The 14946-nt window shown below is 42.5% G+C and overlaps 1 protein-coding gene across 2 annotated transcripts in view; it reads left to right on the top strand.

Moving 5' to 3' along the window:
* PPP2R2B (protein phosphatase 2 regulatory subunit Bbeta) overlaps window positions 1-14946 on the top strand; it is a 468277-nt gene that overhangs the window by 408563 nt on the left and 44768 nt on the right. For both annotated transcript variants that reach the window (XM_044661806.1, XM_044661804.1), the window contains one exon: window positions 7395-7559. In XM_044661806.1, the coding sequence (XP_044517741.1) occupies window positions 7395-7559 (165 nt within the window). The remainder of the gene's footprint in view (window positions 1-7394; window positions 7560-14946) is intronic.

The following is a 14946-nucleotide window of genomic DNA, read 5'->3' on the forward strand; positions in this document are numbered from 1 at the left end:
TGGGATCACTTTGCCCATCATCACTGAAATGCCACCACCTCTGGAGGAGAAAGCAACCACCATAAAAATAGCCTTATCAAAATAGTAATGTATTAACTCCTGTTTCTATAATACCTTTTAAAAAACACACACACACACACAAAGACCCCCTCTATAGATCAAAAGAAACAATTCAGTGGCAAACGAGGAAGACAGAATATTGGAATTTTCACCTCTCCCCATTGTTAACCTCTGCTCTGCTGACCTCGATCATCTGGGGACCCTATTAAATTTGCCCATTCGATTCTATCCCAGAAGCTCTAAACCTGTGTTAAGATGCTGATCACGAGCCCCTTGACGTTCATTATGGGAGATCTTAACATTAAAGCTGATCAAAACAATCTCTCAGTGTTCAGTACTGATCCTGAGCACTCAAGATATTCATTTTTTCTAGCATCTAAGGTATCCACATCCTTAGGGTACCCAGAGATAAACCTCTCCTCTTAAGGGGTCTTGTGGTATTATCGTTAACCTCCAAAACTTGCAGTCAAGAAGTCCTAATGATAGACAAATTCATGTCTTGGAATCTCTTCCCATCTGTAAAATGAGAGTATCATCCTGAGTAAAAATCTGTCCTCAAATACTTCCTGTGTGACCCTGGACAAGTCATTTAACCCCAGTTGCCTAGCTCTTACCAATCTTCTGCCTAGGAATGATACTTGGTATCATTTTTAAGACAGATAGCAAGGGTTTTCTTAAAAATGAGGGTATCATTACCAGTTATACCTAACTCAAAGGGTTGGTTGTGAGGCACTAATGGAGACATTATTCCATTATTTAAGGCACTCTGTACATATTACATTGCTATATAAAAGTTAGTTGTTATTATTATTTCATCCAGGTAGAATGGTGCACCTGGTAGTCAAGAAAACCTGAGTTCAATATGACTTTGGACACTAGCTATGTGGCCTGGACAAATCAATTAACCTCACTTTCCCTCAGTTTCCTCATCACTAAATGGGAATAATAATATCAAATGAGATAATAATTGTAAATCCAAGCGCTTTGTAAGCACTAAATAAATATTAGCTACTAGTAGTAGTAGTTAGTAATAACTTTTTTCCTCTAAGAAATATAATTAGTAGCACGCCGCCTTTTTTTCTTCACATTTTACAGACTCTTTTAAAGAAAGCCAGTCTTCTTCAAATATGGAAATTTATCAAGATAGTTAAAATTTGTAAACGTTTCTCTGCTTTTGAGTTGCACATTTGAGCCAATAAGTTGTCAAGTAGAGATCATTCTTCACCTTAGTTGGATGAAAATAATAGTTTAAGACTAAATCAACAAGGATGAAAATTGATCTGTATTTTGAATACAGGAAATTAACATGTAAAGTAGGTTAAAATTTGGTTGGCTTGAAAGAGTCCTTTTCCTAGTAGTTAGTTCCTGAAAGGGAGTTGTATCACATGTTAAACTAAGGGATAGGAACTTTCCATGAGTCACATATGATTGATGAAGGTTTTCTTGGGAAGATCTGGGGCCAGCCTGATGCTTCCTATAGCTGTCTGCTGCCTTATTGGTTATCCTTCCAGGAAATCACCATCCAATTGGCATGCAGTGGAAGTGAAGAATCCCTTGTGATATGTATAACACTGATACAGATAACATTGATATCACCATGAGCAGAAATCATCCTCCATCACCTAAGACTGGCTTTAGAAGCTTTGTCCCAAGCCTAGGCTTAGCATGCATGACTGTTGGATGCCCAGCACATCTTCACTTCTGAGGTTAGCCCTGGCATCCTATCCTCAATTCTGGGTCATGGCACGGGTCTGTCTAACAGGGGTCAGAATTTCTCATTCCACAAGAAGGGGAATTTTTCTCTTTGGTGCATTTCCATAAAGGAGGGATAAGTATTTAACCAGGGCTTCTTCTCAAAAGATGGGGGGAGGCTTTGATAATGGTGCCATTTCCCAGTAGTGTTCCCTTGTGTGTTTATCTCATGATTGGCATTGACAGGGTCTGGGCTTATTGCTGCTTTTCTGTTTAGTAGAATGCCCCAGGCAAGGGCAGCTTGGGGCAAAATGGTAAAGTCAACAGTTTTTCCTTCTCTCCACCCCATTTCTTTTTTCTATCTTTTTTCCTCCCTCCCATCATAGAATCAATACTGTGTACTGTGGCTCTAAGGCAGAAGAGCGGTAAGGGCTAGGCAAAGGGGCTTTAGTGACTTTCCCAAGGTCAAACAATTAGGAAGTGTCTGAGGTCAGATTTGAACCCAGGATCTCCTAGCTGTGGATGGCTTTCAGTCTACTGAACCACCTAGATGCTCCCATCCCATCTTTTTTTAAAGGTCTTTTCCAACCTTTCCTTAGTAGCACTTGGGCTATATTCTATCTGTAAAGGCACTGCCGTTGTTCCACTCTCAGTTGCACAAACTGAAGGTTATCTCTCAGTCTCCCAATCCTCACTGCCAAGAACTGTGCCCTTTGAACCAAAAGATACTTGGATTATTTGTAATCGGTGCTTTAAATGAGGAGACTGAAGTTTGTCCTGCCAGAGATGGCCTCAGAGAATATTAAATGTTCTCTCAAGAGGGCTTATGAGTCCAAGATACTTGGTTTTCCAGGCAAAAAATAAAAGTGGTTTCTTTCCATCTTAAAGATTGGCAGCCTCTCCGAGCTGTGACCTAAAAAGCCGCAGCTGCTCTCAGTCTTGGGAATGATCATCAGGTAAATTTGGATTCCTCCCTCCAGATTTAACTGATCCCTCTGCTGCTGATGTGGCCACACAGAATGGAATTCTGCCCAACTCCCCAACCCTGATTTGGCTTTGGTAGAAGCTTAAAAATAGCATTACACCCCAAAAAAGAACTCAGTACTGTCAGCAAACTCGGCAGCTATGGGCAGAAGTGTCAGGACGGAAGTTTTGACAGATTGCCGTCAGATTCCACATCCAACAAATATCAAGTCCTAATAGTTTATTCCTAAATTAGCTCTTTGGAAGTTAGAGCCTTTTAAGTTAGTGGCTCTTGCCAGCCATTAGTAAGAAATAGCTTGTTATTTAAACATAAACATGTTTATTTAAGCTTCTGAGTTATTAATAATTAAATTTAGTTCAATAATTTATCAAACAATGAATACCCTACATAAACATTATCTCATTTGATATTTGCAACAACCCCACAAGAGATATAAAGCAGGTGCTTGTTTTGCTTTGTCTTGAACATCAGACCTATGATTTCATTGATAAAGGGAAGTTCAAATAAGGAGATTTCCCTCTGCCAATGTATTCAGTCTTCAACATAGTGGTGATTTGCCCAGGACACTGAGATTTACCCAGTATCACACATTTGGTTTATGTCAGAGGCCAAACTTGAACTCAAGTGTTCCTGACTCCTCAGTGGGTGGAATGGAGAAAAGAAAAACCTCTTTTAGTGAGTGGAATTGAAGCAGAGTCTTAATGGTATTCAGGAATTCTAAGACACGAACAAGAGGAAGGAGAACATTCTAGGCTCAGGAGACAGTGGGTACAAAGATATATGCACAAGAGACTGGGTTTTTTTTTCCTCCTTGGGAGAAAGAAGAAAACTTCTATTTTCTTCATTGTGTTGTGTTACAGGGTCTGATTTCTTCATTCTCCAGCCCCAGCCAATGATATTACTGTCAGAGGGCATCATACGTTCATATTCTTGAGCTTGGCAGGCTCTTAGATGAGGAAATGACTTTGGAGATAGTTCCCAGACACCTTAGGCTTTTAGTGTAATTGATGCTAGTTGTTTTTTATCTGTCAGAAGTGTATGTCATGAAAGCACTGTTATAACCTATATCAGACTATTTATCACCTCAGGAAGGGGGAAGAGAGAAAATCAGAATCCTAAAATGCCAGAAAACAATTGCCAAAAATTGTTCCTATGTGTAACTGAAAAATAAAGTAATAAATAATTAAAAAAAAAAAAAGAAATGAATGCCAAAGAGTAAACTTAAGTTGCCTTGAGTTAGGAGTGTAAGCAGTAGCTGAGGAGATAATAATACCACACTGTGGTCTCCTCCCCTTTAGCCCCTTAGCTGCTGAGCACAATCCTTCCCCTACCTCTGCTTACTTACTCCCTGCTACAGAAGTCTCCTCAGGCTTCTCACCCCCCTTTGGCTAGTTCTTGCAATTTGTCTGCACTCTGTATTAATAAGGCACATGCTAAAGACTCAGGATTGGGAGTAACAGATCTAGCCTGCCCCAGGGTTAATTTAATAGCAATCTGCTGGTTTTCCATATTGTATATTAGCTGGGAATCTCCCAGCACTGCCTTTACCACTTAGGGCTCCGGGACAATTGGGAAATCTGGGTAGAGAGTTACAGAAGATGCAGAAGAGAAAATTGACTGTCAAAATACATCATTTCATTTCAGAGGAGAGATGGGGAGCCGTGCATTGTTCATCTTCTCTCTCCTTCCTTCCAAAGTTGAAGGACAAAGCTGCATTCACTCAGAGAAAACAGCCTGCTTAAGGGCAACAACCCATTTTTATTTACCTTCTGGGTGCTGATCCCTGTGCCAGGGCCTGGGAGAACTACAAAACTGAGATAAAACAAAGTTTCTACTCTAATATAGTAGGAGTCAGAGGATTCAAATCCTGCCTCTGGAGCTACCTATGTGCCCTCCGCCAAGTTACCTAAGCCTCAGCTTCGTTGCCTGGAAAATGAAGAAGTCTCAGCCTATGAGATATCTTCTGACTCTAAATCTTTGATAGAATAGGATTCTTTGATACAGAGTTTTCAGTCCAGGAAAATTGCTAGATCTTCAAAGTTTAGAAGGGCAACAGTCTAATAGAGAGACTTACTATTTGTATAAACTATTTGTATAACCATGAATGATTACTTTGACTTCTCCAAGTCTCAGTTTTATATTTAAAGTGGTAATAATAATCCCTCTTATGCCCATTAGAACTTGCCTCACAGGTGCTTGTGAGGCATAGTTGGACTAATATGTGCAAAGTGCTTTGCAAACCTCACAGTGCTATTGGAAGATGAGTTATTAGAGGGAGAAGACATAGACACAAGTAACAATGGTAGACTCTGCTATGAGATATTTGCAATCAAGGTACAAGATAAGGGACTCTGGGAGGACCAAGAGGGCAGGTCATCGCTGACAGGAGGCTCAGAGAAAGTCTCCTTGGAGGAAGTGGCATTTGTATTGGACTTCAGAGGTACACAGGACTTAAGTAATCAGAAATCAGAAAGTGAAGATGTTCCAGGCAGTGGAAACAGAGAGGAGCAAGCAAGTGACCTGTTTGCTGGGACAGAGGCAGAAGGAAAGAGGAGGGAAAAGTGTAAGCCCAGTTTTGCTAAAATGTATAATATGGCCCGGGGGAGGGGAGGGGTTGAGATAAAACCTGAAAAGTAAGGTGGCACCAGACTGGAGGGCTTTGAATGCCAAACAAAGGAATTTAACCATATTCAGTACCAGGGAGACTGAAAAATTTGAGCTGAGAAATCACCTGCCCATAAGGAAGGTTAGTCAGAAGTAGTTTGAGGGAGGAAGAGAAAGGGCAAAGATGTAGCGGAAGCTGAATTAATGAAACATAGGGCTCCATGGCAGAATAAAAGTAGCTGGAATTCAGTGCTAAACAGAGCTGATGATGAGATAGCTTGTTTCAGATTCTCTTTTTACCCTGCAAAAGCCATTACTTGATGAAATAGAAAAGATGGCTTAAAAAGCTAAATAAGTAAAACCTAAAATAATCACTGTATTTTTTCAGTGCCACTAATCATTTTGTAAGTCAAAGAGATTTAATGAGGTACCATGTGCTTATGGAGTCTTTTTTCACTTTCTAACAAGGGCTGAAGTCCCGGGGTGGGGGGGAGGAGAGGGGTGCTCAAGCAGAGGATTAACCCACTAGCATTCCGAGACTGACAAAGGTCACCAGTAAAAATGGTGCCCATTTGGAGATTATCTCAAAAAGAGCATAACACTGGATCTTGTAAGTGATGAGGCACGAGGCAGGGGCTGGGCCTGGATGAGGCTGCCTCCGTTACAAAGGATTTTGGAGGTGGCCAGCTGGACCCCCAAGAAACACCCAGAAGTTGGAGGCAGCATTTCAAAGGAAAGTCCACAGGGGCTATTTACTGGATGTGCTCTGAGGTAATAAGAGATAGGAAGGGACGGCGTTCCTGGCTGAATAGAATATTATTGGCTCTCTCACTTTCACAAGTACAGATGTTCGTGATTTATTTTTAGGAAAGAAGAAAAACTGTTGATAAAACATGCTTTCCTCTCCCACACAAAGCTGGGAGGAGACTCATTTTAGGGAGGCTTGTTTGTGGAGACACAGGTACAAATCTGGAAACTTGACATCAGATTTTCTTGGGAGAGATATAAAAACTGTACAAATATGCAGGTTCTTTGAGGATTGAAGCCATCTTTTTCTCTCTATGTCCAATAACTTGTCAAATCTTGTCATTTCTTTCCCTTCAACATCTATCATTTGTCAGTTCTCTCCCCCACCGCCTCCAAATGCCTTGACTTTACTTACAAATATACACATTATATCCATCCTTTCCCTTTCTCATAAAATGTTACATCTTTGTGTGAGGACAGGAACCATCTCCTTTCTTTCTTTGTATCCTCCCCAAACACTGGGCCTTACACAGAGAAGTCACATTAATTGTGTTGTGTTCAACTGAATTCCCTTTGCCTTTTCATTATGAGACAAATGGTAGGGATTTGAGTGGTTCAATAAGAGCAAAAGAGTCCATAAACCTATCTTAAAGTAGCTGACTGCCAATGAAATCCTTTCCTATTGCTACTGATTTTTAAAGTAATTTGAATAAAAGAATTTGAATATACACAAGAGAGCAGAGTTAGATTTCAAAGTAAGTGAACTTTTGTGTTTGAAGTATGGACCAGTCGTGTAACTAACTGCCCTAGGGAGCTGAATTCTTCATTTTTAAAATGTTAAATGATGCTACTTGCATGCAGGTGAGATGTTACATGACCATATTTCTCTGAAATCGGGGTCACATCGTCTCTCTAGGTCTTCGTTTCTTCATCTGTAAAATAAGAGGGTTGGGCTCAGTGACCTTGGAGGTCCCTTCCAGCCCTAAATCAATGAACCAATGAGCTTAGAAGAATGAACGCTGTGTGTTACGTTTGAAATACCTTATGACTGGGGAAGACAGTTGGCTCAGGGATTAGAGAGCCAGACTTAGATATGGGAGGTCCTAGGTTCAAATCTGGCCTCAGATACCTCCTAGCTGTGTAACCCTGGGCAAGTCACTTGACTCCAATTGCTTAGTCCTTACTGCTCTTCAGCATTGGAATCTTATACTTAGTATTGATTCAAAGATGGAAGGTATGGGTTTAAAAAGAAAAGGGGGGAAAAAAAGACTCATCCCTAGTTCCTTCCTTGACCTGCCTGTGTCAGATATTGTGGACATTAAGCCAGCCAACATGGAAGAGCTCACAGAGGTCATTACAGCGGCAGAATTCCACCCACTCCACTGCAACACCTTTGTCTACAGCAGCAGCAAAGGGACAATCCGGCTGTGTGACATGAGGGCATCAGCCCTTTGTGACAGGCACACAAAGTGTGAGTAGTGTCCGTGAGGCATTTTGCACAGGGGAGGCGGGGGGTGTGGGGGGTGCGGGAGGAGGAACAGGGAATGGTCCAGCTCTAAGAGGAGGATCCCTTCCCCTGGGGAGAAGCTTGGGAAACCTTCCACTGTGTTATTCTCACTTTATAAATGCAATGGATGTGTCCAGGCCAATCTAACAGTGTTAAAGAATGAAAGTCCCTCATCCTGGATAGGTCTTCTTAGTCCTAGTGTGGAAATCCCTGTTGACAGCACAATTGGTACATTGAACATCTCACCTTGCTCTAGAGTAAAGCATCCCCACTCCCTAGCCCTGGGAAGATGGAAAATGGGCCATTTGTTATAGTTTTGTTTTATGTCAGAATTGTAGAAGTGTAACTGGCAAGAAAAAAGACAGGATGATATGAAGGTTTATTTAAGGTGAGGAAGACCTACACTTATCTAAGACAGGGAGGAAAGAGCTTTACTAGGCACTGTTGTCTTGAGTTGAACCTGTGGACTTGATTGGCCTTTAAAAAGCAGCTGAAGATGCTTCACACAGTGTGTGGCTTGTTGGCATTGACAGAGAGAGCCGAAGGATAGGCAGCACCTGGTGGTTTCATCCTTTAACCTTGTCTGGCTGCTCCTTGCTGCTCCTGGTCACATACGTTTGTCAAGGAAGGCCTCTTCAAGGCCAGATAATCCTTCAACCTTGTTTAAAAGTTGAGTTGACAAGGCTGTTCCTGGGTACTCCCTACAGAAACAAAGCCTTCTCACCAGAAAGGCATTTGGATGTTTCTGTCTTAAATATTCCTTGGAGATATTCAAGATGCCTGACATATGCCCATTTCTGTTCTGAGCATTCAGAAAGATCCTGAGGACACATCAGAGATGGTTCCTATCTTTAATGTTTTCTTAGACTGGTCTGAGAGCTGTGAGACTGCCTGTCCACATCCTGATCAATCTAAAAGCATTGACTGAGGGCCTACACAGTGCCAGGCACTGTGCTAGGAGACTAAGGGTCCAAAAAGTGAAACAGGATCTGCCTTCTTGGAACTTTAGAGGGTTTTTTTTTTGTTTTGTTTCTGGAAATGGTTATTTAATTAATTAATATCAAATATTTTTCCGTGGCTCTAAGATTCATGTTCTTTCCCTCCTCTCCTCCCACCCCCCTCTGGTAGCCAACGTGCAATTCCACTGGGTTTTACATATGTCATTGATCAAGACCCATTTCCATGTTATTGATATTTGCACTAGGGTGATCGTTTAGAGTCTACATCCCCAATCATGTCCCCATCGACCCATGTGATCAAGCCGTTGTTTTTCTTCTGTGTTTCTGCTCCCACAGTTCTTCCTCTGGATATGGATAGCATTCTTTCTCATAAGTCCCTTAGAATTGTCCTGGATCATTGCATTCCTGCTAGTAGAGAAGTCCATTACATTTGATTGTGCCACAGTGTATCTGTCTCTGTGTATAAGATTCTCCTGGTTCTGCTGCTTTCACTCTGCATTGGAGAAGACATGTACATATATAGGTATATAAATCAATAAAACAATACATATTGGGGCAGCTGGATCCCTCAGTGAATTGAGAGCCAGGCCTTGTGACAGGAAGTCCTGTGTTCAAATCTGGTCTTAGATACTTCCCAGCTGTGTGACCCTGGGCAAGTCACTTAACTCCCATTGCCTAGTATGTGTTTGGAATTCAGGGAGGTGCTAGAGCTAATTCCATTTATACACTAGCCCTTACTACTCTTCTGCCTTGGAGCCAATATACAGAATTGGCTCCAAGACAGAAGGTAAGGATTTAAAAAAACAACAGCAAAAAAAAATAAATAAATATTTCATTGATAAAAGAAAATTGTGGGAGAAAAGAGTTAGGAAGTAAAACCATCAGAAAAAGTTTTTTTTATAGAAAATTGCAAATAACCCTTGAAAGAAGTAAAGAATTCTAATGCACAGAGGTGGGGGTGAGAGAGAGAAAGAAGAGTTAGTTTGCATTTCAGGAAGAGAAAGGAAGGATGAAACATAAACATGGAGGTGATAAGAAAACAATAAGGACTGTACAGAATCAAGTGTCCCAGATCACCTATAATCTTTAAATTCTATGTGCAGTCAGAAAAGGAAAGATGGTCTGTAATTCCTAGAAAGGAAACCTTAAGGAAAAGGGTCTTCATGCTGAATTCTGGCATTAATAGATGGTAGCATGGTAGCATGTTAGGTCTCATTTTGTACAGATTCTCTTGGTTTTTTTAAGGTGAAAGGAAGTAGTTTAGGGGAAGTAAGAATGGTCTTTGATCCTCTTTTTCTGATATGGCTATGAGACTGAACAGTGAAGGACGGAGAGACCAGAAAGTGAATGTTTTTCATTCCTAGGCCCTTCTTTTTATTTTTAATCCCAAGTACCACATCTCTTGTGATTGGCTGGGTGTAGGGGGAAAAGGGGGATAAAGCCTAGGAACAGAGAAGGAGCTTTACTTTGCTGCCGACTCATCTTTGGTCATTTGATATAATTGTGATGCTTTGGCTTAGTTTTTCCAAATCATCAAGCTTAATCACTGTCAACAAAGTAAGACCCTCAAGCACTATTGAAGTTGTCTTTACAAAATTCCTAAAAGGGCCAAGAACGGAGGCCTGGACATGGACATCAGTCTCTGGAACATGAGTGGGGTTAGCTGAGAACTTTGGTGCTGGGTTTTAGACCTGGGTTCAGCCTTAGTGTGACCAATTAAACAATTAAACAACCAATAAGCATTTATCAAGCACTGTCTGTATTCCAAACACTGTTCAAAGTGTTGCTAGGGACACAAAGACAAAAACTGAACAGTCTTTGCCCTCAAGAACCTTGGATTTTACCACGAGAGACACTATGTATATATACAAATGTGTACAAAATACCAAGTGGCCCAAAAGTCTTAGTACAGTTTTAAATTATTTAAGCAATTAAATCTTCAAAAAGTGCCAAGACTTTTGTATCCCGAACATGCAAAAGACTCATAGACTTTGTGGAAAATGAAAAATGGGCCAATTATTATAGTCTTATTTTATGTCAGAATTGTAGAAGTGTAAATGGCAAGAAAAAAGACAGGATGAAATGAAGGTTTATTTAAGGTGAGAAAGACCTACACTCATTTAAGACAGGGAGGGAAGAGCTAGAGTCTGTGGTCCTAGGCTGCCAAATGATTCAATGGATAGAGAGCTGGGCTCAAAATCATGAAAACCTGGATTTAAATACTTAATACCTGTGTGATCCTGAGCAAGTCACTAACCCTCTGTTTGCCTTAATCCACTAGAGAAGGAAATGGCAAACCACTAGCACCTTTGCCAAGAAAATCCCAAAAGGGGTCACAAAGAATTGGAAATGCTTGAAACAACTGAATAGGAACAGGTGAAAAAGTACAGTCCTCAAGAGATGCACAGCCGAGCCGACCCCTAAAATGAGAACAGGATCAAACACTTTGCATAAAGGATGAAAGACTGAGGCCAGACTGACAAAGGGCGTCATTGCCTGGGGTCGGGGGAGCAAAATATGGCATGGAGAATGTACACAGCCCAGGGAGGACCGCAGAAGTGGTGACACTGCCCCAGAGACTCAGAGGTGGCAGACTCTCCCCCTCCCCACTGTAGGATACCTCCAGAAGCACCTTCATCCCTCCCTCAGCAGACCTCAGAATCATCTTCATCTAGGAAGAGCTTCTAGGATCCCCTAGGACTCCCCACCTAGGCTTTCAGGTTCAAGTAGGTCTCAAGTATTCTACCAGCCATTGTGGAACAATGGAAAGTCTACTGTTTCTGGAGCCAGAACATCTGGGTTCATATCTATACTCTGAGTCTTCTAGGAGCTCAGGAAGCTGGATGGAATAATAACGGGAACACTGAACTTGGGAATCAAGAAGTGGTTGTTACTCAGTTGTTCCAGTCATATCCGACTCTCCCTGAACTCATTTGGGATCTTCTTGGCAAAAATATTGGAATGATTTGCTAGTTCCTTCTTCAAATCTGAAACTGAAGCTAACAAGGTTAAGTGACTTGCCTAGGGTCACCCAGCTAGTCAGTGTCCGAAGCCAGATTTGAACTCGGGAAGATAAGTCTTCTTGACTCTGAGCCTGAAACCTTGGATCCACCTAGCTGCCTGAGCTGTCCTGAGCTCACCCCCTGCCTCAGAAATTTAATAGCGATGTGACCCTGGACAAACCACTTACTGCTCTCTGCCTTAGCTTCCTCATTTGTAAAATAGCACCTATTTCACACCTTTGTTATAGGGATCAAATGAGATTGTGTATTCAAGCACATTGTAATCCTCAAAGCACTTTAAAATGCTAGTTTTGTAGTAATAATTACTATTACTACCTTGTGATGATGGACAAGCCTCAACCTCCCATGGCCTCAGTTTCCTCATGTGTAGAAGAAGGGCACAGGCTGGCCTCTGGGTCCTCCTGTCCAGCCCCGGTTCTAGGATCCTTTTAGGATCATGAGATGGTTGCCCAGACCCCTGTGACCACACGGGCACTCCCGACACACTGCCGTGGTAGTGGGGTCAGAGATCCCATCCATGGCTACCATCTTGGAAAAGCCGAGGCTGTGGATGGAGCGAGGAGGCTGTCCAATGGCCAGCAGCCCCTCTCCAATCTCTTACTCCTTCCTGCTTCCAACACCAAGGATGATCTGACTTCTAAGCGCTTCTCCTGGTCCACCTTCCCGGCTTCTCCAAAGCGGCAGCATCCCTTTGTTCGGCCGTGGCCGCCACGCTCCCGGCCCCGCCGCCTCGCAGGGAGCCGAGTGAGAAAGCCGGTTCCGTCTGACCTCTCCCCTGACATTTCCTATTGATTTTCTCTCTCCCCCTAAAGCGCTGGCCCTCAGTCAATTGCAGTTCAGCCTGCGTGCGAGACGGAATTGAGACAGTTCATCAAAGTTCACAATGAAAAGCAACGCCGGCTTTCAGGGACAGCCCCTGGGAACAAGGATAGGCAGCCCCCGCTGCCGTCTGACAGGAGGCAGAGGATGGCCGCCTAATCGGCGCCGTACCAATTCATTTCCACCTGGCTCTTTCGAGGAATGCAGAGCCTGTTTTGAGCCGTATTTGCCTTTTTCTGAGGGCTTTGCCTTTGTGTGTTGGTGGTAACTTCATGGGGGTCTCCAGAACTCAGGGCACCGGATCATTTCCGAGAATTGGCCCAGTATTGGTCGTGTGTGCTTGCTGTAAAGGGTGTAGCCGTGTCGGAAGGGAAAGGGGGAGACAAAAGGAATGAAGAGAGAAATAGAATAAATGACAGAAAAGCCGTCCTTCTCCTTTCCCCCTTGATCTCTCCAGGTATCCCAAGCTTTGACAGCTCTTAATGGACTGAGTAGTTAGCGGGAGCATGGCTGCCATTATTATTATTTTTTAAACCCTTTACCTTCCATCTTGGAGGCAATACTGTGTATTGGCTCCAAGACAGAAAAGTGATAAGGGCAACGCAATGGGAGTTAAGTGACTTGCCCAGGGTCACACAGCTGGGAAGTGTCTGAGGCTAGATTTGAACCCAGGACCTCCCATCTCTAGACTTGGCTCCCAATCCAATGAGCCACCTAGAAGCCCCCATCATGGCCACCATGATTCTTCCCATTTGGTTACTATAGGCTTATGCATGGCTTCTAGGAATGCCTTTTCTCCCTTGTTGTCCCCCCATTTGGATAACATAGCACCCACATTCTCTACGTTGAGTCGAGCATTGACAACAACAGAAAAAGGTATAGAAGTCCTGCTTTCCCTTTCTCTTTCTCTCCCTCAATCTCTCTTTTTTAAACCCTTACCTTCCATCTTAGAATCAATACTATAAGTTCTAAAATTAATATTCAATGCCTCCAAAGTATGATATTTATAAGGATTTATTAATAAAAAATTAGAAAGCTAGGGAAACATGGGGAAACAGGTCCCTACTCACCCCATGTGGCCTCAACCGCTCCTCCTCTAGCACACCATACCACACCATTCTGGTGCCGAGAAAAAGGACGTGATCACACAAACCCAAATTAAATACAGACTGCAAAAACCATCCCACACATTCGCAAAGCTTAAGGAATTGTGGGTAATGTAGTTTCAGGGGGTACAAGATCTTCAAACTGTACAATAGTGTATATTGGTCCCAAGGCAGAAGAGTGGTAAGGGCTAAGCATGGGGGTTAAGTGACTTGTCCAGGGTCACACAGCTGGGAAGTATCTGAGGTCAGATTTGAACCCAGGACCTCCTGTCTCTAGTCCTAACTATCTATTACATATCTACTGAGTCACCCAGCTGCCCCCATCCCTTTCTTCTTCCCATATGCTCTGGGGGAATCATGCAAAAGGCCTGAATTCAACCTCTTGAGTGGGGAGTTATGTCCCACTCCTACCTTCAGATAAACACAGGATGAACATGGGGCTTGACTATAGATTATGCTTAAAATCATACCCATTCTATGGATATTTTTTTTAAATCATGTGGCTTAGTGGATAGAGAGGCATGCTTGGAAACAGGAGGTCCTAGGTTCAAATGTGGCCTCAGACACTTCCCAGCTGTGTGACCCTGGGCAAGTCACTTAACCCCTTACCACTCTTCTGCCTTGAAACAGATACTTAGTATTAATCCTAAGACAGAATGTAGGGGTTTTTTAAAAGAGAGAGAGAATATTCCTTTGTCTCATTTTTACCTCTGGAGCTCAATAAGTGTGCAATCACCAGCAATGATTATCCTCATGCCAATAGCCTGGGGAGAGGGGAGAATTTTATTTTTCTCTCTTTTTTTTTAAATTTTAATTTTCTTTCTTATTCATCCTTATTCTGTACTTGTGTCTTCAGCCCCTTCACCGCAGTCTTTTCCTCAGTGAGGAACGTAGGATTGATTTTTTTTTTTTTTTTTAAATCAGGGACACATTTAGCTCCTGTAAAGCCACCCTGAGCTCCACTGATGGACTTTTTTGGTCTTAGATATCCTCATAAAGAGCTTTAGGCCTCACTGCACAAACACCTGGAGGTCCTCCTGGGCACACACCAGCAGCTCACGTGAAAGCCTTTCTAATTTGTCACCAAATTTTTTCAGAAGCTGCACTGTAGGGAACCTGGATGTCGGTCAGTTGTCTGTCTTTGGAAGAGAAAGAACGCCATTCTTTTCGAAGTGTTGTTTCTGCTTTCTGAAATCCCTATGAAATGAAGGGATCAACTCAGTTTAGTGAGTACCTAAAAGCACCGTGGAGCACTCAATACAGTCATGACTGATGGTCCCAATTCTTGAGCAGGGGACAGCTTGGTGGCACCAGTGGATAGAATTCCATGCTTGAAGCCAGTAAAAACTCATCTTCCTGAGTTCAAATCTGGCCCTGGACACTTACTAGTTGTGTGACCCTGAGCAAGTCATTTAACCTTGTTTGCCTCAGTTTTCTAATCTGT

Source organism: Gracilinanus agilis, chromosome 2, assembly GCF_016433145.1.
Source record: "Gracilinanus agilis isolate LMUSP501 chromosome 2, AgileGrace, whole genome shotgun sequence".
Lineage (NCBI taxonomy): Eukaryota > Metazoa > Chordata > Mammalia > Didelphimorphia > Didelphidae > Gracilinanus > Gracilinanus agilis.